General features: G+C 40.1%; 1 protein-coding gene across 3 annotated transcripts in view; it reads left to right on the forward strand.

The window, feature by feature from the left end:
- ERAP1 (endoplasmic reticulum aminopeptidase 1) overlaps positions 1 to 25,227 on the forward strand; it is a 38,207-nt gene that overhangs the window by 1,089 nt on the left and 11,891 nt on the right. For 2 of the 3 annotated variants that reach the window (XM_008991779.5, XM_035291173.3), the window contains exons 2-12: positions 7,305 to 7,845; positions 9,906 to 10,044; positions 14,023 to 14,157; positions 16,155 to 16,275; positions 17,351 to 17,505; positions 17,843 to 17,956; positions 19,120 to 19,251; positions 20,671 to 20,802; positions 20,943 to 21,014; positions 22,616 to 22,770; positions 24,674 to 24,753. In XM_008991779.5, coding sequence (XP_008990027.2) covers positions 7,322 to 7,845; positions 9,906 to 10,044; positions 14,023 to 14,157; positions 16,155 to 16,275; positions 17,351 to 17,505; positions 17,843 to 17,956; positions 19,120 to 19,251; positions 20,671 to 20,802; positions 20,943 to 21,014; positions 22,616 to 22,770; positions 24,674 to 24,753 — 1,759 coding nt within the window. In that variant the 5' untranslated portion in view covers positions 7,305 to 7,321. The remainder of the gene's footprint in view (positions 1 to 7,304; positions 7,846 to 9,905; positions 10,045 to 14,022; positions 14,158 to 16,154; positions 16,276 to 17,350; positions 17,506 to 17,842; positions 17,957 to 19,119; positions 19,252 to 20,670; positions 20,803 to 20,942; positions 21,015 to 22,615; positions 22,771 to 24,673; positions 24,754 to 25,227) is intronic. The other variant, XM_035291174.3, reaches the window with a different exon arrangement.

The raw sequence follows: 25,227 nt of genomic DNA on the forward strand, positions 1-25,227 counted from the left end.
GCCCCAGTAAAAGGAAGGGTGAAATAACCCAACCAGTTGCCCCTGACTTCCTTGGTGATTGGGAAAAGTCGGAATCACCTCAGGCAGCTCAAATAACGCTCCTAAAATATCTTGAACTCTTTCTTCCTGTGAAGTAATTGACTGTGACAGATGCTTTACTTTGATCAGAGGCCAAAGGACAATCATTTTTAAACCTTTAAAGGAATATAGTCAAGTACAGAAAAGTCCTTTAAAACCCCTATTTGCGGGCTCTAAACCTGCCTGCTTGATATTTCTCCTTAAATATCTCATGGACATCACAAATTAAGCATGTTAAAAAAAGAACTCAAGATTTCTTCTCCTCCCCTTTAAATCTGTTCCACCTCTAGGCTGCTCCATCTCAATAATGAGCACCTGTGGCTATCCACATGTTAATTCAAGAAACCTGGCAGTCATCCCTGATCGTTTTCTCCCTCATCCCCGACTTCCAATCCACTGCAGATGTGGATGTTGAATCCATCTATAATGTATTCTCTCTCTCCTGTCTCCCCTCTCTCAGCATCACCCCAGCACAAGCCCAAGCCTACTTTATCTAGACTACTAATGGGCCTCTTGGCCTTTACGCTTGCTTCCTTTCAGTCTTCCATTTTTCACACATTAACTGGGTTGATTTTCTTGCAACATGAAAGAAACCCTAAGACCTCCTACCTCAAAACCCTTCCAGCAGCTTCTCATTGCACTTAGGATGCCATCTGAAATCCTTAACGTGCCTTTAATGCTGTGTGATACTCTGGCCCCTGCCTGCCTCTCCTGTTGCATCTTTGCCTTGAACTTGTGTTTCAAGTTCACTGGCTTTCATAACCAGTACTTTCTACTTCTCTGAGCCTGCAAAATGCTTGCTGTTCTCCCTACTTGGAACACGCTCCCCGTCCCTTTTTTCTCAGTTAACTTGTGTCTGTCCTTTAAGTCTCAGCTAAAATATTCTCAGAGAGTGCCCAGTGGAAATTAGTCTGCTGTTATTCTCTTTTTTTTTTTTTAAGGGGAAAAAAAGAAAAAGAGGGAAAAAGAAATATTACTTCATTCCTAAAGTGGGTTTCAATAATGGCCGATCAATATTTTGAGTATTTAAAGTGGTTAATGTATATTTTATGTATTTAAAATGGAGACCTCTATTGTGTTTATTAGTTCTGGCTCTGAGTTCAAGTCCTGGATATCGTTATCAATTTGTTGTCTCGTTGAATCTAAATCTCATTATGTGTCTTATGTATCTGGGTGTTAAGATCTCTTATTGTTGCATTAATCCTTTTACCCTTGCATCCTTGTAGCTTTGAAATCTATTTTATTAAGTGTGAGAATTGCAACTCCTGCTTTTTATTTATTTATTTTTGCTCTCCATTTGGTTGGTTTTTTTCCATCTCCTTGTTTTGAGTCTTTGTATATCTTTAGATATATCATTAGATTTTGTGGATAATGTATATTTTGTGTGTTTAAAATGGAGAGCTCTATTGAGTTTATTTGTTCTGGATCTTAGTTCCAGTCCTGGATATCGTTATCAATTTTCTGTCTCGTTGAATCTAAATCTCATTATGGGTCTTATGTATCTGGGTGTTAAGATCTCTTATTATTACATTAATCCTTTTATCCTTGTAGCTTTGAAATCTATTTTGTCAAATGTGAAAATTGCAACTCCTGCTTTTTATTTATTTATTTTTGCTCTCCATTTGGTTGGTACGTTTTTTTTTCCAACCCTTTATTTTGAGTCTATGTATATCTTTGGATATACCGTTAGATTTTGTCTGTATCTTTTGATTGGGAGATTTGGTCGATTTAAATTTAGGGTTGCTGCTGTTTGATATTAACTGGCTATTTTGTCCTTTTGTTGATAAAAATTCTTCTTTATGTTAATGCTCTTTACTTTTTGGTGTATTTTTAGAAAGGGTCATACTGGTTGTTCCTTTCTGTGTATAGTGCTTCTTTTAGAAGTTCTTGTAAAGCAGGCCTGGTGGTAATAAAATCTCTGAGTACTTGCTTGTTCCTAAAAAATTTTATTTTTCCTTCAAATGTAAAGCTTAAATTGGCAGGATATGAAATTCTGGGCTGAAAGTTCTGTTGATTAAGTATATTGAATATTGGCCCCCACTCTCTTCTAGCTTGTAGGGTTTCCGTTGAGAGATCTGCTGTAAGCCTAATAGGCTTACCTTTATGGGTAACTTGATCTTTCTCTCTGGCTGCCCTTAATATTTTCTCCTTCGTTTCGATCTTGGTAAATCTAACGATTATGTGCCTTGGGGTTGGTCTTCTTGAGGAATATCTTTGTGGTGTTCTCTGTATTGCCTGGGGTTGAATAGTGTCCTGCTTTGCTAAATTAGGAAAATTTTCCTGGATAATGTCCTGGAGAGTATTTTCCAGCTTGAATTCATTCTCTCCGTCACATTCAGGTACACCAATCAAGCGTATATTAGGTCTTTTCACATAGTCCCATATTGCTTGGAGACTTTGCTCATTCCTTTTTATCCTTTTTTCTCTATTCTTGTCTTGTTGTTTTGTTTCATTAAGTTGATCTTCGACCTCTGATACCCTTTCTTCTGCTTGATCCATTCGGCTGTTTAAGCTTGTACATATTTCACTAAGTTCTCGTGTTGTATTTTTCAACTCCATAAGTTCATTTGTATTCCTCTCTATATTGTCTGTTCTTTTCAACATTTCATCTAACCGTTTTTCCAAGTTCTTAGTTTCTTTACATTGGGTTAGAACGAGTTCCTTTAACTCCCAGAAGTTTCTTATCATCCACCTTTTAAAGCCTACTTCAGATAATGGAACACAGTCCTTTTCCATCAGGGCTTGTTCCGTTACTGATGAGTCCTTTTCCATCAGGGCTTGTTCGGTTGCTGATGAGTCCTTTTCCATCAGGGCTTGTTCTGTTGCTGATGGGTTCTGATTTTGAGTATACTCGGCCTTCTTAGGCTGTTTTTTTCCCTTCATTGTAGATGAACCGCCTTTCTAATTAGTTTTCTGAGTCGACGTCTGACTTATTGATTCCCAGTGTTGGGATCCAAGCAACCCACTGTGGCAGCCTAAATAGCAGCGGTAAGACTGATGGTGCTCTTCTGCCCGGGAATCTCTGGTCTGGCTTCCCTCTTGAGTCTGCAACAAGCGGCTCTGACTTCCCGGAGCTCCAAACTCCGGTCAGTAGGGGAAGCAGTCCCGTTGGCTCTGCATGAAGAGCTGCTGCGCCGAGACGCCGGCAAAACCGCTGCGGCGGCCACAAGAGTCGCGCTGGCCACCCGTGGGGCTCCTCCACTGGGAATCGGCTGATCGGTGAGTGACGAAAATTTGTCTAAAAGTGTGGCGTCGTCTCGTTCTCTGGGCTTTCACTGGGAGCTACAATCCTGAGCTGTTAGTGGTCGGCCATCTTGGATCCTCCCTGGATAATCAGTCTGCTGTTATTCTCTTCTGGTATATGTGTGTTTTCCTTTATATCTCTAACCACAATTAGTTGCTATAAAATTCTTGTGTAAACTTCTTAAAACTCCCACCTCTGATTTTAAGTTCTTTGAGATCAGGGACCTGTGCTGCCTTGTACTGATAATACCAGAAAAAACCCTCCCACATAATAGGCTCTCAATAAGTGTTTGTGGAATGAATGATTGAAAATGTTTTAACTCATTTAATCTTTACCACAATCTTGTGAGAGAGCTATTATTATTATTTCATTTCACACATGAAGAAAATCAAAATGGGATTAAATAACTTGCACAGTAGGTGGCAGAGCAAGAACTCAAAGCCAGGTATTCTGGCTGTAAGCCTAATATGTATATTACTGTATCTTTATAATTTTACTTGTATATGTATGTGTATATCTACTGTGTGTGTGTGTGTGTGTGTGTGTGTAACCATATTTGTAGAAAAAATAGCAGAGTCTACTACTTGGCATTCTAAATAAAACTGTGCATTGTGAGTCTCGATAACATGCAAAGGAAAAATGAGTAGAGCACCAAATAGTAAATCAGAAAGTAAAAGCAGAAGTTTAAGAAGTGCTCTTAGACCGGGCGCAGTGACTCACACCGGTAATCCCAGCACTATGGGAGCTGGGGCAGCAGATCACCTGAGCTCAGGAGTTTGAGACCAGACTAGCCAACTGGTGAAACCCTGTCTCTACTAAAAATACAAAAATTAGCCGGGCATGGTGGCACATACCTATAATCCCAGCTACTTGGGAGACTGAGGCATGAAAGTTCCTTGAACCCTGGAGGGAGAGGTTGCAGTGAGCTGAGGTTGCACCACTGCACTCCAGCTTGGGTGACAAGAGTGAGACTCCATCATAAAACAAAAATAAAATAAAGTAAAATAAATTGAAGAGATCTTGATGAAGCTGAAAGAGCAGGGAGTTTATACTCACACAGACTTGGATTGCATTTGGACAAGTTGTATGAACTTGGCAAAGTTACATGAATGTTTCTTTGCTTCAGTTACCTCACCTTGAAATGAGAAGAATAGGTTATTAGAGAGAGTGAGCATGTGCAAAGTGTCTGACACTTTGAAGGAGCTTAGTAAATATTAGTTCTTTTTCCTCCTTGGCTTCTATTCCTTTATGTGTTAGTACAGTTTAACTTCAAAGAGAATTGTACTTCTCTTTGGAAGAGCTGCTGATGTTGAGTAAACTACTGTTTTTGAGAGCTTTCTTTTTTTTAACTGCATCCCTTTCAGAAACTTGTTAGCAAAACCAGACCCTAGGAGACCAGCCACAACCGTGAAAGGCCATGTTTCAAATTGCAACACTTACTATTTGGAAGCAAAGCCAAAGGAGCAAATTTTTCAGAAGAGCTAAACACATTGGCACATGGTCACAGAATCTTGGATGTAGCCTACTGTTGGGAATTGATAGGATAATTTATCAGTGAAGCCCTTTATTCACTACATGGAGTTTTTACCACACCCCAGTCATGTGCAAAATGTTTTTGTTTTTTTTTTTTAACCAAGCCCCACTCATGCACTGCATCCTCCTTGAGGCACAACTGTTTCTCTTTGGCCCCTGCATGGACCCAACCCCTCTGATACCAGGTCTCAGTACCAACCCCTTCGGTAGCCCATCAGCCTTTCTGTCAGCTCAGAACCAGTTGGAATTTATGGATCTCCTCTGGGGCTGTTGGAGATCTCTCAGAGTCCTTACATGCTTGAGCTTGCCACCCTCACAGAGCCCTCTGGATCCCATCTTGGGGCAAGGGCAATGCTCGTTAAGCTGTTGCTGCCAGTAATTCCATATGGAAAGCAGAACGCAAGTTCCGTTTACTCTCTAGTTCCCCAACTAAAAAGGAAAAAAAAAGTTCTCTCTGTTCACACTTCCTGTCTCATCTGGGTGGTGCCTTTTAAACTGGGATTATGAGATTTCCAAGACCCTCTTTACTGTGTAGGTATCCTTTCTGTTTAGCCTCCATATTGCTCCAGAGGTAAGGAGAAGGGAGGTACCTTGAGCTGTGCATTTGGGAAGGTAGCAAGGAAGTGAGGGGTTAAAGAACGTACATGAGTCATTGCCTTGAAGTAGCATCTCATCACATATAGTTGAAAGGGGAAAGCCAGGGTTTGGCCGGGATGAGCTGTTCAACCTTGGCTTCTCAGTAAAATCTCTGGACAGTTTTTATTAAAAAAAAAACAAAAAAAAAAAACCCAAACTAGAAATCAAACAATCCAAAAAGCATACCCTGATCTTATCACCATAGATTCCAGTCTAATTGTTGTCAATAAGGACTCAGGCATTGACAATTTTAAATGCTTCCTAGGTCACATTCATATGCAGCCAGAGTTGAGAAACTTGACATCTCAGAGAAGGAGAATTCCATGTACTGTGAACACTTCGAGGGATCCACATTGTAGGGTTGCTGCTCCACATTGTAGGGTTGCTGCTTTTCCCAACTGGAGCAAGAGGTGATGGGCCAATCACTTGCATTCACCTGGTAGGGCCCTGCTTGGCAAAGGCCCATTAGAAAGGTGTGTTTTTGTATAAGAGAAATAAAAACTTATATTTGATTCTTGGGGCATGGATGGCCAACTCCCTTAAAATTCACATTGCTTTTATGTCTGATGGCCATTAAAATGAAGTGCAAAATATGGTCTGCAGCATGACTCCCACATGTTCTTGGTAGAATCTTGGAATTACTCTTTTCCCTGCCTTTCATATAACCATTCTCCATCAAGTCCTCTGGGAGTTCCCTTCTGTCCACATCAATTGTCTGAGCTGCCTCTATGTCCCCTCTTTGTGGCTTAGCTCCTGCCCTGGTTTGCTCTACCTGTGATCCTGTTTATGCTCTCCTTCATTTAGAAATCTAACGTATCCTTTCACAGTCAAATGCTTTTGTGTGAAGGCATCCCAAGGAGTCACTGTAGTCAGAGTCACTCTTTCTCTTTGGAAATATAATTTCATTATTCCCAACACCTTTTATTATTATATTAAAAATATTTTACACTTTCCATATTGTGTTTTATTATTTGTGCATGTGTGTTTTCTGTCCTTCCAGATTTTGAAGTTTTTGAGGGTAAAGGTTCAGTATCTTGTGTATTATTTTATCCCACACAGGACTCCACACACTGCCTGTGTGTAACAGGCATTCAACACATACTTGGTGGATGATTTTAAGACAGAGTGTGGGTGACTGATACGTTTGTCACAAACTAATGGGAAAATTGAACTCTTTAATCTCTTCCTGGCTAAATAAATATGTAATTAATTTTTGGCATGACGATTTGAGGAAGACACTGATGTTATTAAAGGTTGCCATCACTACCAGGGGCAGTGGAGACCTCATTCTAGTGGTGGCGGCAGCAGCAGTGACGGCATTTGATTTCCAAGGCACGACAGTGGCTTTCTCCAAGGTCCAGTGTCAGTGAGGAGTGGTAGCTTGGTCAGATGTTCCTCTCAAGTGGTTTTGGTTTTGCCTATTTCGTGAGCTTGGTTTCCCAAATGTCCTGCAACTCTGTGACCCATTCAGTGAGCCACTCAGGATCCCCTAATGATTCCCTTTCTGTTTACATCAGCCAGAGCTTGCTTGTTCTGTTGCTTAAAACCAAGAACCCTGACACATAGAGTTAATTTAAACTTTGAACATGAAATGATGCTTTCTACTAGGTGTTAATGATTATTGCTAACCATAAACATCTTCCTTACATGAAACCATAACATAGGGAAGGTCCCTTTATTCTCTGGAAAAGACGTAGTACTTTTGGGAGTTTGTGTCTGTTTCTGTGAATGCTGGGGATACATGCTGAAATTATGTTGTGTCAATAACATTTTAGTGACATGTATTTTTGCTTTTGTACATTTGTTCCACTAGGTAGTTTGAGCAAGAAGATGGTATTTCCGTCCCTCAAATGGTCCCTTGCAACAATGTCATTTCTGCTTTTTTCACTGTTGGCTCTCTTAACTGTGTCCACTCCTTCATGGTGTCAGAGCAGTGAAGCATCTCCAAAAGGTAGTAATGGGACACTATTTCCTTGGAATAAAATCCGACTTCCTGAGTACATCATCCCAGTTCATTATGATCTCCTGATCCATGCAAACCTCACCAAGTCGACCTTCTGGGGAACCACGGAAGTAGAAATCACAGCCAGTCAGCCCACCAGCACCATCATTCTGCATAGTCACCACCTACAGATATCTACGGCCACCCTCAGGAAGGGAGCTGGAGAGAGGCTGTCAGAAGAACCGCTGCAGGTCCTGGAACATCACGCTCAGGAGCAAATTGCGCTGCTGGCTCCTGAGCCCCTCCTTCCAGGGCTCCTATACACGGTTGTCATTCACTATGCTGGCAATCTTTCAGAGACTCTCCACGGATTTTACAAAAGCACCTACAGAACCAAGGAAGGGGAACTGAGGTATTTTTTTTTCTCTTAAACTGCAAGTGCTGTCCATGCTAAATTCATTATTTCGGATGGATTGTCTTTTAAAATTCCCTTTGTTGTTGAACTTTATCTTCAGTTTTGCTTTTGCATCTTCTTTATAGTGTTAAAAATGGCTTTTTCCCTTGCTTTTAAATCTCATTTTAAAATTCTATTTTAACCAATTTCCCCCCCACAGGGAATATCAGAGTGAATATCTATTTGTTTATGTAGTTAGATTTCAGAGACATAATAAACATGTTTCATTTTCCTGACCTGTGCATTCGTTTCCTAGGGCTGTTGTAATGAAGCACAGACTGGGTGGCTATAAGCAACAAAATGTGTTCTCTCTCAGGTCTGGAGGCTGGAAATCTGAAATAAAGGTGTCAGCAGGCCTGTGCTCCCTCCAGATGTGGGATAGAATCCGTCCTTGTGTCTTCCCAGCATCTGGCGGTGGCCTTGGATCCCTGGCACTCCATGCCGCGCGCTGCATGTTCATTCCAGTCTCTCCATCTGTTGTCCCATGGCCATTCTGTTTCCCTGTGTCCCAGTCTCCATCATCTTGTAAGGAAACCAGCCATACCGGATTAGGGCCCAGCCTGGTGGCCACTTCTTCACTCAATTATACCTGTAAAGACCCTGTGTTCAAATAAGGTCACGTGCACAGGTTAGGACTTCAGCAAATCCTATCAGCAGCCTATTAGAGGAAATACTTTCATCTCCGTTAAAACTTTTTTTTAGAGATCTCTACTCGACTTGCTTTGATTCTGTTTTTAAGGAGGAGACTTATTTGGGGGAGATTTTGTGCCAAGTTTTAAAATGGAATTTTATTTATTAGTAGATTATACTAATTTGTTTTTCAATTTTATCAAGGTAAAAAAGTAAAATTTATTTCACTCATAGCCCCCTCAACTAACCACTGCTTCTATTTCAGTGGAATATTCTCCCAGACTTCTTTCTGGATGTGCATATATGTTATTTTATATAAGTGGAATTGTTATCTTTTCTCTTTTACAAGGAAAATTTTTTAACTTAATACGTTGGGAAGATATTTTATATAAATGATTATTACTAGGCATCATTTTAATGATTTTATTAAAATATATGTTTGTACATTAATAACTTCAATCCTTTGGCAATAGAAATGAAGTTATTTTCAACTTTTCAGTATCAACAACACTTTGGTGAACATCTTTGTAAATTATTTCTTTAGAATAAATGCCTAGAAGTAAAATTGGTAAATCAAAGAGCCTATACATTTTTGATTTCTTGTCATTTTTTTCTCACCCCTCACCAATACTATATATTGGCAGTCTTCTTAGAGCAAAAAAGGCTCCAAAATAATTTTAATTTACATAACTTTGATTAAGGAAGTTGAGCAGCCTTTGATATGTTTGTTAATGATTTGTAGGTTCTTCTTTCATTAATTACCTGTTTATGAACTGACTTTGCCTGAGATTTCCTTGGTTGTTGGATGTTCTTTTACACAGTTTTAGGATCTCACTATCTGTTAAAGCTATTAACTCTTCCTCTCTTTCTCACATATCTCTTAAATGAATTTTCCCAGTTTTGTTTCCTTTTTTTTTTTTTTTTTTTTGAGACAGGGTCTGGTTCTGTCACCCAGCCTGGAGTGCAATGGTGCAATCTCAGGTCACTGAAACCTCTGCCTCCTGGGCTCAAACCATCCTCCCACCTCTGCCTCCCAAGTAGCTAGGACTACAGGCATGCACGACCATGCTTGGCTAATTTTTGTATTTTTGGTAGAGATGGGGTTCCACTGTGTTGCCCAGGTTGGTCTCACACTCCTGGACTCAAGTAATCCTCCCACCTCAGCTTCCCAAAAAAACGTTAGGATTACAGACGTAAGCCACCGTGACCATGCCTGGCCTAACTTATCTTTTAACTTAGTTTATGATAGCTTTTGTCATGTAAAATATTTTTAGTAGTAAAATCCATCCATCTTATAGTAACTTTAGGAATTAAAAAGCAAACAAACACCTGGTTTAGAGTTCCCGGTGCTTTGTGCTCAATTTTTATTTCACCTGCCTTAATTTTAGGATACTTGCATCAACACAATTTGAACCCACTGCAGCTAGAATGGCCTTTCCCTGCTTTGATGAACCTGCCTTCAAAGCAAGTTTCTCAATCAAAATTAGAAGAGAGCCAAGGCATCTAGCCATCTCCAATATGCCATTGGTGAGTCTGCACTCCTAGGTATTTGCTACAGGAAAATCTACTGATTCTCTGTGACTTACACTACCCCAGGGACAGTCAACATTGGTTCACCTGTTTTGTTTTATTGCCTGGCAGATAGTTGCTAACTTTTCTTTTCATTTACACCCCATGCTTTTGTTTCAAGCCACAGTTATATGTAATCAAAGTAAAAACTGCCCCTAAAAATGCAAGATTTCAGTAACAGTGACATTCCAGGTTACACATGCTGATGGAGGGAAGTGGAGTAAGAAATTCAGGTTAGGTTTAAATAGTAGTGCCGTTCACAAAGCACTTTCAACCTCATTTTCTCATATGATCTTTTAAAATTATTTTGAAGAGAATGCTTTTTTAATAAGGCCATATTTTTGGCATATAGTAATTTTCTAGAATTTACATATACAATATAGTAATATTCACTATATAATTTATAACTGAATGTACAAAATTGGGCAGACAGAAAAAGAGAATAAAAGTAATCTTTTCCGAATATTATGCTGCCAAAGGTAAGTAATGATAGATAGCTTAGCTTCCCAAGGGAAACCATTATTGTCCAATTTCAAAGCAGAGGTAGACAGCATTTTCTCTGATTTTTAAAAGTTGCTAGAAATGAATAAAACTATTCAGTGCCATTATCCTTTGATTCTGGTAGTTTAGAAAAGCATCAGCTGGGTCATCATTCTGCAACTGGTGTGTAACACCTCCTGTAAGCACATCCTTTGTTGAGAGAAACTCACTGGGGATGAGACTCAGGGTAGAATAGGCTTTGTCTAGAGTCCTGAGGGATGGACTTCATCCCTGTGCTGACCAGGGAAGCAGTGTCTTAGCATGGAGAAACACTGAGAGCCACAGACCAACCTCCAGTATGGTACTTCCCAACCTTAAAACTCTATACCTGCCTTCGAGTACCATAAGGATGCCTTCTTCAAACAAGATTCGCATCTCCCATCCCCATGCCAGAGAGCTCTCTTCTGTAAAAAACACTCTTCTGCAAATTCCTACCAGCCAAGGGCTTTTGTCCCCACTTTTACCCTTGTGTATGAAAAGACCAGAAACAATTATGCTGTTTGTCTAATATAAATTTAAAATACAGAATGTGCTTTTTCAAAATATAGTCCTCTCCCCCAGTTTTATGGTATTCTTCGCTGGGACAGAAGTGAGTTCTTGAATTGGTGAGTCATAGTTCTAGGAGAACAAAGGATCAGGGCTGGGAAGGAGACAGGAGAGACTGAAGGACCAAACAGGATTAGAGGAGAAATTTGTAGGCTTGTAGAGGGAAGGCCTGCAGCTTTGGAAGCTCCATGAAGATGCTACAGTCTAAATACATGAATATCCAGGATCCACTTGTTGAAGATAGGAAAACTTATTCTTTTTTTTTTTTTTTTTTTTTAAGATAGGAAGACTTCTAATGCAAGCTTGTCCCTTTGGACAGAAACACTTCTCACTAACAGAAATCTAATATGAGTGGTCTGAGCTCAAGCTGCAGATGTTGAGCTGAGGGAGAGAACAATGGGGTCTCAAAATATCTTTTTAGAGACCAGAAAAACAAAATATATACCATTGGAACATTGAAGCTTTGGGGCATGGGGCAGAAATTAACCACATTTAAATTTGAATTAATTTAATCAGGTTACTTTCCTAATAATTAACAACGAGAGAATGGAAATTTTTGGCCAGGTGCGGTGGCTTATGCTTTTAATCCCAGTACTTTGGGAGGCTGAGGCAGGCGGAGCGCCTGAGGTCAGGAGTTCAAGACCAGCCTGGCCACCATGGTAAAACCCTGTCTCTATTAACAAAATTAGCCAGGTGTGGTGGCACATGCCTGTAATCCCAGCTACTTGGGGGACTGAGGCAGGAGAGTCGCTTGAACTCGGGAGGCAGAGGTTGCAGTGAGCCGAGATCACGTCATTGCACGCCAGCCTGGGTGACAGAGCGAGACTCTGTAAAAAAAGAAAAGAAAAGGAAATTTTTGTTGTACGTGGGCAGAACCAGAATGCATTTAAAAAGAAAAGAGGATTTGAGATCCTCTCAGAGTAATCTAAGGCTGGCTAGCAGAATTAGTTTGAATGACCAAATGACCAGAAGTTGGTGGCTGATGGGTATTAAGAAGGATGAGGGCGGCCGGGCACGGTGGCTCACGCCTGTAATCCCAGCACTTTGGGAGGACGAGGCAGGTGGATCTCGAGGTCAAGAGATTGAGACCATCCTGGTCAACGTGGTGAAACCCCGTCTCTATTAAAATACAAAAAGTTAGCTGGGCATGGTGGCGCATGCCTGTAATCCCAGCTACTCAGGAGGCTGAGGCAGGAGAATTGCCTGAACCCAGGAGGCGGAGGTTGCGGTGAGCCGAGATCGTGCCATTGCACTCCAGCCTGGGTAACAAGAGCGAAACTCCATCTTAAAAAAAAAAAAAAAAAGAAGGATGAGGGCCGGGTGAGGTGGCTTATGTTTGTAATCCTAGTACTTTGAGAGGCAGAAGAAGAGGATTACTTGAGGTCAGGAGTCCAAGACTAGCCAGGGCAACATAGCAGGGCCCTATCTCTCTCTCAAAAAAAAAAAGATGAGGGCATAGCAATAGACAAGAATATAGGATTACAGGGAAAATGCCTGTTACCATGGTTGCACCCAGCTAATTCTGGGTGATTCTTTCTCCAAGGTCTCATCTCAGTGCTTCTCATTGCTGAGGTATTAGACTTTCTTCTTTGGGGGCAGACCTCCAAGACCGTACCTCTGTTAACCATATCCCACCTTTACGCTATGATTGCACTTAAAAAGGTGATTCCAATGAAGCAAATCTAAGTTTGGAAGAAGCTTTGCAGGATCAGGCCCAGGTATAGGTATTTTCAGTTATATAGAAGAATGGAAGCTCTTTTTAGGTGCTAGAGGGTTATGTATTTTCCCCATTGAGTATATGCTTGACATTGCATTCCAGATAATTCTCAAAATTTCCAGATAATTCACATGTCCTGTATTTAAGGACATGTGGACTAGCCGCATCTTGGCAAAACTCACAGTCTCAGTTTTGCTTTGTCTCATCCATGTTATCAATCCACATATGCCAGTTATTAGTCTGTTTGCAATCACCTGAATTATTTAAAAGAAGTTGAGTGTTGATAGTTGTGCAACTTTGTGATCACATTAAGAGCCACTGAATTGTAAACTTTAAAATGGTAAGTTTTATGGTATGTGAATTATATCTCAATGAAAAAGAAATTGAGTAGAACAGTTTGACCTTAAATCTAAATTACAATTAGATATTGGAAAGATAACTTTTTTTTTTTTTTTTGAGACGGAGTTTTGCTCTTGTTACCCAGGCTGGAGTGCAATGGCACGATCTCGGCTCACCGCAACCTCCACCTCCTGGGTTCAGGCGATTCTCCTGCCTCAGCCTCCTGAGTAGCTGGGGATTACAGGTACCCACCACCATGCCCAGCTAATTTTTTGTGTTTTTTAGTAAAGACGGGGTTTCACCATGTTGACCAGGATGGTCTCGATCTGTTGACCTCGTGATCCACCCGCCTCGTCCTCCCAAAGTGCTGGGATTACAGGCTTAAGCCACCGTGCCCGGCCAGGAAAGATAACTTTTAAAGTAATTATAGAAGTGTCATTAGACAGGGTCTGGCTCTGTCGCCCAGGCAGGGGTGCAGTGGGTCAATCTTGGTTCACGGCAACCGCCACCTTGTTGGCTCAAGCCATCCTCCCACCTCAGCCCCCCAGTAGCTGGGACTAGAGGCATGCACTACCCACAGGGCTAATTTTTGTATTTTTTTTGTATAGACAAGGTTTCCCCATGTTGTTCAGGCTGGTTCCAAACTCCTGAGCTCAAGCAATCTGCCTGCCTCGGACTCCCCAAGTGCTGGGATTGATATACTTTTAATATTATGTTTGGTAATTAGGAATTTTCTCATGTTTGGTGTATTGGATAATTGGATTACTTGATAATTTGAATGATTCTGATTTTAGGTGAAATCTGTGACTATTGCTGAAGGACTCATAGAAGACCATTTTGATGTCACTGTGAAGATGAGCACCTATCTGGTGGCCTTCATTATTTCAGATTTTGCATCTGTCAGCAAGATGACCAAAAGTGGAGTCAAGGTGAGTCTAGGATTCTCACATATGATGACCAACTTGCTCTGGTTTGCCTGGTTGTGCTGGTTTTAAAACTGGAAGTCTGGCTGAGTGCAGTGGCTCATGCCTGTAAACCCAACGCTGGGAGACTGAGGCAAAAGAATCGCTTGAGGCCACAGGTTTGAGACTACCCTGTGAAAACATGTCTCTACAAAAAATAAAATAAAATAATTAGCCAGGCATGGTTCCTTGTAGTCCTAGCTGCTAGGGAGGCTGAAGTGGGAGGATCCCTTGGCACCAGGAGTTTGAGGCTTCAATGAGGTATGATTGTGTCTTCCAGCCCAGGCAACAGAGGAAAACCACGTGTCTAAACAAACAAACAAAAAACCAAATAACAAAATCCCAGAAGTCCTGCATCCTGGGAACCTCCTCAACCTCAGGCAAACCGGGATGGTTGGCCAGGCTATTGTCACAGATGCTGATTTGTATAGTGAAGTTCTAATAACAACATGGAGAGAGTGTGGCCTGGCCTGAGTCATGTTCCTGGCTTCACCGCTGACTTACTCTCTAACCTTGGCCTATTCCCTCTGGAACTTAGTATTTACTTCTTTGGAAGGTATAACCTGGACTAGATCCTGCAATGGTCTCTAAGGTTGCTTCTGGTTATTTCTTTCTGCAGTTTGGAAGTAAATTTTACTATCTGGCAGGGGATTTCTGGCTATGATAAGGAAGATAGAGAACCTGCTTGAAATAGCCAGAGGCTGTGGGGAAGGGCATTTGGGCCAGGGAATACTGGACTGCTGGAGAGAAAAATCTTGTTTCAAGGAGCAGGTGTTCCTCATCTGGGTACTGTTGCATAGTGAGCAACCTATACAACTGTGTGCCATGGCTCGGAATGCAAACAGGTTTTTCTGAGGGGAGGAGGGGATACCTTATATGAAGACACCTTATACATTTGTGCTGGTTTTCACTGGGGCCTGAATAGATGGGGATTCACTGCTGAATAGCTTTTGTTCCTCTAGTGCTGAGACTTCTTATTATTGTGGAGATACCTTTACTTACCTGGTGATTTGAAGGTGACTTGAGACTTAGATGAAGGAAACATTCTTAATTCAGCAGTGAAACTATCAGCAAAAACACCTGCCCATTGTTTTGCCACTTATCTGGATCTCTTAGAAATGATTATTTTTATAATGTCTAATCTATACTAATATTTTTAATTCTTTAATTTCTTTAAACACATTAAGCATACATATTATATATTCTGTGTCTGGTAATTGTTTTATCTGAAGTATTTGTGTATCTGATTTTGTGGTTTGTTGTTTCTGCTGACTCTCGCTTATGGTATCTTGTTTCTTTGTTTGTATTGTGAATTATGTCTGTGAGCTTATGTTGCCTGATTCTAAAGTGGATTATTCCAGAGAGAAAATGTATTTGCTCTTGCAGAGTAAGTACTCTTGGGAGTACTTACTGGCCCAGGGATCACTTTACTTGTAGTTTCCTTGAGAAAGGGTAGTTATTTCTAGTTTACCTTTACACTGAAGGCCTGGCCTTTGGGTTCTAGCTTTATGCAGGGGTTGTATGTCTTGTTAGACTTTCTACTTTGGGCAGGCCCTGGACTTGGTCTCTTGTCTCCTGAGTCCTTCAACGCCATCGGAACCAAAGCTCAAGTGTAGCTGTGTTGGGCTAGTGCCTTCGGGCTAAAGCTGGTTGCAGTGCTCGCAGGACATCAGAGGGTCCAGCTGTCATTTTGCTTTTGCTTCTAAATCGTACTTTCTCATTTGCCATCTCATAAACACATGTAAGAAGACTTTGTATATGTTATCCAGCATTTGTCATTGTTTCCAGAAGGGGGATTGACCAGGAACAGTCAGCATTAATGCAAGAAATGTAATTCCTAATTATTTTCTTCAGTATCGGCAACCATCTCCCACAATATAAAGACGTTAATGTCAGTCTTCCATACAATGTGGAGAGAAGCCACTTAAGGTATTTGCATTCCTTTCTTGTGCCTTTCTCTTTAGGTTTCTGTATATGCTGTGCCAGACAAGATAAATCAAGCAGATTATGCACTGGATGCTGCAGTGACTCTTCTAGAATTTTATGAGGATTATTTCAGCATACCATATCCCCTACCCAAACAAGGTAGAGATTTTGCACAGATATTACACATAACGTCTGATGAACACAGTCATAGATTTGTCATTATAATTGGTGCATCCCTGTGGTTACCTCAGCAGCCCCTCAAGCCATAAAAACCCCAGCAAGTGACAAACCTGTAGTTGATCTTTCTGAGCTTCTCCTCACCCTTGATATGTACAGTAACTTCTAGTGATAGTAAAGAAAGCAGATCTTTGTACAGTTCCTGAGGCACATGGCATGGGGACTCTTTTGCCTTCTGATTTTATTAGTGGGCAGACAGCAGAGGGAAGAAGCCACATTTTTTCATTCCTGGCACCTGCTTGGCAGGAACACAGAGGATACTCAATAAACTGTTTTGAATGAATAGATTTATATGGTGTAAGACACTCTGCATTTTCTTTCTTACATAAGCCCTTAAAACTATTGTGGGTCTTGAGCATCCAAAATAGAGTGGATTGTTACAATTGTTAAGTTTTTGAATTTCCAAACTCATCATCAGAAGGTTAGAAATGGACTCAAGAGGCCTGAAGAGGCCCGGTACGGTGGCTCATGTCTTGTAATCTCAGCAATTTGGGAGGCCTAGGCAGGTGGATTACTTGAGCCCAGGAGTTTGAGACCAGCCTGGGTGACATGGCAAAACCTTGTTTCCACAAAAAATACAAAAAAGTTAGCTGAGTATAGGGGTGTACTCCTGTAGTCTTAGCTACCTGGAAGGCTGAGGTGGGAAGATCACCTGAGCTTGGGAGGTTGAGGCTGCAGTGAGGTGTAATTACACAACTGTAAATGCACTCCAGTATGAGTGACAGAGTGAGACCCTGTTTCCAAAAAAAAAAAAAAAAAGAGGCCTGAGATGCAAGTCGCAAGTCTGATTTTGCCACATTTACGGCAAAGTGATGCTGAGTCACTGAGCCTCTTTTTCTCCATCGTGAAAGGTTCTTCCATTCTAGAGCTCCATGATTCTACACAGGTAGCTTAGCTTTTCCTTTGGTTCAAACACCTATCCATTCTGAAGATATCCATGTTCAGGGGAATGTATAGCTTAGAGATTGATAATGTATTTTATTATTTCCTTCCCAAGATCTTGCTGCTATTCCCGACTTTCAGTCTGGTGCTATGGAAAACTGGGGACTGACAACATATAGAGAATCTGCTCTGTTGTTTGATGCAGAAAAGTCTTCTGCATCAAGTAAGCTTCACATCACAATGTTTGTGGCCCATGAACTGGCTCACCAGGTATAAGCTCACTCACATTTTAAAAAGTATAAACTATGTTTATATTGCTTTTATGGGACATATAAAGCTATTTATTTATTATAATTTGTACTTTGTCTTTTTTTCTTAGGAAAAACTGTTTCTGCAAAGCATTAGGTTTAATGTTTTATAAAAGTTTTTTATTTTTACCTTCATTAAATATCAGTCCTATAAATATATGTTAACATTCATAAACTTATATTAGACATCTAAAATATACTTCTTTCTGAATGTCTTTGCTTATGGCTGCCAGTCTAGTTAATAGGTATTCAGTCTCCATGAAAATGTGTGAATAAACTGAGTCATGTTGTCCTTTTAGTGGTTTGGGAACCTGGTCACTATGGAATGGTGGAATGACCTTTGGCTAAATGAGGGGTTTGCCAAATTTATGGAGTTTGTGTCTGTCAGCGTGACCCATCCTGAACTGAAAGTTGTAAGTACTTATTTATCTTTTTACATGTTAGGTTAATGTGTTGTTTTGTTCAATATTGCTGGAAAATATTTCCCAATCTTTTAATATAGAACTTAGAAAAACATTTCATTGATAATTTCCTTGACAATTTGGATATGAATCATGTTGCAAAAATGCTAATGAACTTTCAAGATATATCACAAAGACTTACTTGCAAACTCAGTTGTGAATCTGTGATTGTTTGGAATTGTCAAATTTTATCTTTCTTAATATCAAAGAAATAGAAATGATGGCAGCCTAAACATTCCATTTAATTTTCCCAACCTTCAGGTTGCTCATTGCAGAATTATTAGGTACACATTGCTGTTATCTCAATAGGACCCTATTTGCCAAATCAAATGAGTTATACTTAAGGTGACTGTACATCTGATTGTATAACAACCTAGGCTTCTGGGTCGCAAATTTATTGCTCTGGAACTGCCATATGGTTTGTTTTTTAAATCACCATGTTTAACTTGAGAAAATCACATATAGCAAAATTAAACTTCCTTTATGTAAAATTTTTTCATCCTACTCCAATGACTCTTTTCATTTGTAAATACTTACTGCTTCCTATTTTCATCTGCCTGTGAACATAATTATAAAGTATATATCAATATTTCACTATAATGGATCATAAATATTTTCTTGTTTCTATATAATCTTTGGTAAAAACAATGATTATGAATACATATTATCCTTTGAGCTATTGTGCTCAAAGGATAATATGTTAAGGTTAAGGTTCTCCATTTCTTTTCATCACATTTTTAAAGCTAAATATTTTTGCTCTAAAACAGTATAGACAATGATTGGAAATGTTGAAATTACTATACAGTTTAGTTTCTTGTTTTGTTGCTGTTTGGCTATAGGCATAATGGTTTCATTTTTAGGTTAATATGAAATTTTCTTTATTCTGAAGTATTTAAGATGAACAAAATCTATAATGTTTGCCTAAAATCATTGTTTCGTAGGTGGTTTTTAGAAGACAGTAATTCTATTTCATTTCATAAATATTAGGAAAGATGGAATAGGTTTGCCCCAAAATGTGAAGTATAGGCTTCTTGTCTCAGATAAACCTCCCTCCTTTGACATTTTTTATCTGAATGTAAATCATAGGTGATGTTTTCTTTCTTCTGTCTCAATAGAAAGATTATTTCTTTGGCAAATGTTTCAGTGCGATGGAGGTAGATGCTTTAAATTCCTCACACCCTGTGTCTACAGCTGTGGAGAATCCTGCTCAGATCCGGGAGATGTTTGATGATGTTTCTTATGATAAGGTAAAAGTAGATTGAGTATAGGGATATAGTTTGGATACTAAAGTTATACATACTGGGGCGGAGAAGTTATAGGCAAGGTTGTGGGGTTAAACCCAGATTGAATACCTTCTCTCTTGACCCCTGCTGGCTGCAGTTAACTCTTTTAGGCCTAACTTGCAGTTTGGCTCATAACCCTAAAGATCATTTTGTGGGAAGTTCTTCATATACTCTTTCTTGGGTTGAAAATCCATGGCTTACGGAACCTCTGCTTTTATTCATCATTCAACAAACAGGTGTTTCGGTTATTGAGCATCAACTTTATACTAGATAAAAATTCCTGCCCTCATGTAGCTTACTTTTCAGGACCTTCAGAAACAGTTAATATTGTTGAAATGCAAATAACTGTCTTGCACAGTGTTTAGTAACAGAGTTGAGGATTGTTGCTCACAATTTAATAATTGGGAGATTCTATGTAAAAATCTAGATTTCTAGCTTCTCTTGGGGGAGAAGAAGGAGGATTTGGCCGCTGTATTTCCTTTGCAGCAGAAGCTGGAGCTAAGTTGTCCACTATTTGTAAGATCAGGGCTCTGCTGTTCCACTTTCCCTACCGTTCCCAACTGTTCTACCGTCTTCTCCTCACTGAGGCTGAGAATGAGCTGCCATTTGTCATCTGTGCGTGGCTGTTGTTTTGGTAGCAAACAGAAACGTGTTTCTTGCTTGCATGTTTCCGTTGAAAGTCCAGGGGAAAAAGAATGTAAGAGCATTCTTCTTATCCTTGGACTACTTCTTTCATTTATATACCCTGTCATATGCCACTGGAGGCATTTGAGTTTGTGATTCACCATTCGTGGTAATGGGAGTGGAGAGGAAAGGAGCCCTTTGCCCAGGAATACAGGGTGTCTGGGAATAATCTTGTCCCCCTTCTCATTGTGACTCCAGCCCCATCAGCCCTCTGGTGCTCTAGGCTGCCTGGGCTCCCTGGACATAGCCACTTTTCCTTCCCCTGGCCTCTACCTCTGCTTCCACCTTTAGTGTTCCACCCCTTGTTGTACCTGCCTGTCTCTAGACCTGCCCTGAATTGGCAGAGGGAGAGCCAGATAGTGGCTCAAGGTCCAATGTTTGATCAGCACCATTATCCATTCACATGTGAACAAAGGGAGTTGACAGATGCTGCTAATTTACCCCACGGAGAGGCATGGCTCCTGATAGAAAATAAGGGCTTCAGTGGGCTGAGAGCATAAACAATCACATTAGACAAATCCCCTGCCTAAACAGGTCCAGGTTAAACCTGCTTACCCTGTTTCGCAAATTGCCAGACATTAACAATGTTACTGCAGTTGCCTTTTCTAAGAAATGTGTTTTATTGCAAAAGAATATGGGATTTCAGATGAGATTGCAACCAAAAACTGTAGATAACAATTATTTCTATTATCTTTTCAGGGAGCTTGTATTCTGAATATGCTAAGGGAGTATCTTAGTGCTGATGCATTTAGAATTGGCATTGTACAGTATCTCCAGAAGCATAGCTATAAAAATACAAAAAACGAGGACCTGTGGGATAGTATGGCAAGTGTGAGTATGTTTTTGAATATCTCTGCATTTGGGATTGACAGGCTTATCATCTTGTTTTGTTTTCCCTGCATCATGTTAATCCCTCTGAGAAGATTTGTTTTCTATAGAAATAAGAGTGATGTGTTTATTTTGGGTTTTAGATTTGCCCTACATATGGCATACAAGAGATGGATGGCTTTTGCCCTAGAAGTCAGCATTCATCTTCATCCTCAGTAAGTTTCTACATCTCTACATGTTCCCCCAAGCACATTGTTTTACTACATATTCTTTAAAAGATAGCTCTGTGCCAGACTTTCTGAGGTTCTTGATTATATCACCCTCATTCCAGATAAGACTGCATTTAAACTATACCAGACTCATAATCTTTTTCAATTTATCTGAAACTGTATACAGGAGGGTTGCAGAGCTTTCTTTGGTAATGCTTCTCACTGGTACTAATTTCTTCAGCTTCACTTTGGACAGCAGTGGATTTATGACATGTTTCTACAGCAGATTACAGCTGCATTGTAGCAGTCAAAAGGATATGTCAGTCATTTCCAGAGCTCTGCATTTGTACAAAGATTTGTCAGTGAGCATTCTTGAACACTTGCCATGTATCAGGCACATGTTAAGCGCTTACATGTATTATCTCCTTTACTCTTCATAATAAACCCATGAGCTGGGGACTATTACTATCCCTACTTTTAAAGTTGAGAACATGAAATCCAAAGACATATGATTGGTAAATTGCAGAGGAGAGGTTTGAAGTTAGATCGAACTCACATTTTTAACTGCTACACTATAAAGTTTTCATAACCTCGAGTCACAAAACGGCCTGAGTCTCTGTTTATCTGGTCTTATGGGATGTTTTCAGGGGAAGCTGAGGGTGAGTCTGGAGATTCAATAGAATTTTATCTTTCTTTTTCTTTTTATATTTTTATTTTCTTGGCTTTTTTTGTTTCTAGAAATTGGTTTATTCAGTAGTTTCTGGATTCTTCCTGTGGCACATTTTATCTTTATACTACCTTTTTTTTGAGACAGAGTCTCACTCTGTCACCCAGGCTGGAATGCAGTGGTGTGATGTCACCTCACTATAGCCCCTGCCTCCGTAGTTCCAGTGATTCTCTTGCCTCAGCCTCCCAGGTAGCTGGGATTACAGGCAGGCACCACTATGCCAAGCTAATTTTTGTATTCTTAGTAGAGACGGAATTTCACCATGTTGACCAGGCTGGTCTTGAACTTGTGACCTTAAGTGATCTGCCTACCTCAGCCTCTTAATGTGCTAGGATTATAGAGGCGTGAGCCACAGCTCCCGGCCTTTACTACCTCTTAAATCCTTTCTTAAAAGCTTTTTTTGTATCAAAGAACATAGTTCCTTTTGAGTTCCCACTACTTGTTGAGTGAGGTGGTCATCTGTGTGTTGTCACTTTAGAAACACAGGCTCTTGACTGAACATTGTTTCCACCTCGCTTGTCTGAAAACCAGCATAGTTATGTAGGTACTGAAAAGCTGGCACTTTCTCTCCCTTCTCTTCCTTCCTTCATTCACATGCTTGATTTGTGCCCAGTGTTATTGCCAGCTCCAAAGTGTGCCTGGCAGAACTAGGTATGCTGCTTGTCCTCTAGACACACGTGTAGTGGAGGAAAATGGCAAGCAAACAGTTGGTACTCTACTAGAGGTGTGATGGCTGGAGACAGCGGAGGAAGGGATCAGAAAGCGCTCCAAAGAGGGACTTGGCAACTGGTAGGGACTGTTTGAGCATGAGCTGGTGTTCTGTCTTTTCTTAGAGTTGGATTAAGTGGGTGATGTGTATGCCTTTTTGTGTACACACCAGCACTGGCATCAGGAAGGCCTGGATGTGAAAAGCATGATGAACACTTGGACACTGCAGAAGGGTTTCCCCCTGATAACCATCACAGTGAGCGGGAGGAACGTGCACATGAAGCAAGAGCACTACCTGAAGGGATCTGACGGCACCCCAGACACTGGGTAATGCTCACAGAGTAAAATCTGCTTTGTTGTCTAGGTAATGTCTGCCTTGTAGGATGAAACCTTGCTTTTGAAATAATGCCCTTACCGCTACTGCCAAAATATTTCAACTGCATCTGTGTAGCTATGAAGTTGACTTATATTCCCTGTCCTTATCTTCCCAAAAGGGTTAAGGAGGCTTTAAACCTTGGTTCATCTCAATAAAGTTTATGATATAATTACTTTAACATTCATATTTTGTAATTTGATAGGATGGTAATTTCTGGTTACTGGCTTGAAATCAGCTCCAACCTGAGCAATTGCTACTAGATTACAATAGTGCCTAGCATTTGGCTGGAGCTAAGGACAGCATAAGTTAGGTGATTTCTGAGAATTATGAAAGACTTGGTTGTCGTCTTCTGAGTTAGATTTGGAACCTGTTTGTAAGCTTAATGCTATAGAAGAATATTATTAGAAACAAGATGCTGCAACTAGATTGACTCCAGATAGACACCGTTAAAAAATTCTTTTATCTTGAAACAGTTTCAGACTTATAGAGAAGTTACAAGAATAGCACCACAATTCCCATGTATCCTTTACTAGATATAACTCTTCTTTACTTTCTTCACCTCTCTCTCTATATATACGTATGTGTGTGTGTGTGTGTATACACACACACACATATACACACCTCCATCTTCCATCTTCCCAAAAGGATTAAGGAGGCTTTAAATCTTGATTAATCTATATCCATCTATCTATATAGACACCTGTATACATATCTATGTGTGTGTGTGCATATATATACTTGGCTTATGTTTTTCTGAACTGTTTGACAGTAAGTTGGTGACATGATTCTCCTTCACACTTAAATGCTTCAGCATAGTATTTTCTAAAAAACAAGAACATTCACGGCCAGGTGTGGTGGCTCACGCCTGTAATCCCAGCACTTTGGCAGGCTGAGGTGGACAGATCACTTGAGGTCAGGAGTTTGAGACCAGCCTGGCCAACATGGTGAAACCCTGTCTCTTCTAAAAATATAAAAATTAGTCGGGCATGGTGGTGGGCACCTGTAGTCCCAGCTACTCAGGAGACTAAGGCAGGAGAGTAGCTTGAACTGAGGAGGTAGAGGTTGCAGTGAGCTGAGATCTTGCCACTGTACTCCAGCCTGGGCAAGAAGAGTGAAACTTCATCTCAAAAACAAAAAACCCAAGAAGATTCACTTGTATAACCATAACCATAGTACAATTATCAAAATAGGGAAATATACTTGATACATTACTATTATCTAATCTACAAATCCCATTCAACTTTTTCCAATTGTCCTAAAAATATCCTTATAGCAAAACAGAAAATAAGTTCTGATTTAGGATTCAATACAGGATCACATATTTTATTTAGTTGTTGCATGGTTTTGGTCTCCATTTTTTCTGAAACAACTCTTCAGTCTTTTTTGAGCTTCTTGATATTATTTTGGAAGAGTACAGGCCAGTTATTTTATAGAATGTCTTTCAATTTGGATTTTCTATTGTTTCTCCATGATCATATTTAGCTTACATATCATTGACAGGAATGCCAAGGAGGTGACATTGTGTTCTTCCTAGTATACAGTTCAGGCGACACGTGACTCCTAAAGTCAGGCATCTGAGATAGAATCAGCCAATCACTGTAAAAAGGCTTTCAGGGTTCACATAAGTCCAAATTCCTAGCTCTACTCAAGGAGTCCAAGAAAGAGAAATAGTGCCTGAGCTGACACTCCTTACAAAGCTGGAAAACAAACTTGGGATGTTTTGAGAACTTGGCCATAGCAGTTTTGGTACTATCTTGTTCTAAATCAACCAGTGCCTGGCACATGACATGTGATTTAGTAACTGCTTGTTGAATTGAATCAGCAAATGAGCAATCCATCTCTCCTTTCTTTTAGGTACCTGTGGCATGTTCCATTGACATTCATCACTAGCAAATCAGACACGGTCCATCGATTTTTGTTGAAAACAAAAACAGGTAATTTGTTTTGGAAATAACGAGTTTAATTCAAGGAGGAATGTGAAAACGTGTAGGATTGAAATGCTATTTCTTTTGCTATTTATCTTGGTTAAAGCAAAAGGGATCAGATTGAAAATGCTTTCTGGTTTCAAAGAAGAATGGCCAATATCTTGCCAGATAGAGATTACAATAGTCGAATTATATAATGCTAAAAAGGAGGGATTACCAGTGAACATTCCCTGTTACTTTGTTAACATTATTAGGTTATATCATATGTATGGCCAGAGATGTGGTTGCACATTCTTTTCATAGATCTATAACTCTTACAAAATTGATGTTTAAAGCTAGTGTTAGCTTTTGTCTATTGAGTTGCTGTTTTCTGGTTTCTGAAAGAAGTAAGTGATGATTTCAAGTTGTTCAGTATTAAACTCATCTCTATTTTCCTTGCCCAGTCTCTGATCAGAAAAGCTTTCATCAGGCAAGGGAGCAAAT

Source organism: Callithrix jacchus, chromosome 2 (genome assembly GCF_049354715.1).
Source record: "Callithrix jacchus isolate 240 chromosome 2, calJac240_pri, whole genome shotgun sequence".
NCBI lineage: Eukaryota > Metazoa > Chordata > Mammalia > Primates > Cebidae > Callithrix > Callithrix jacchus.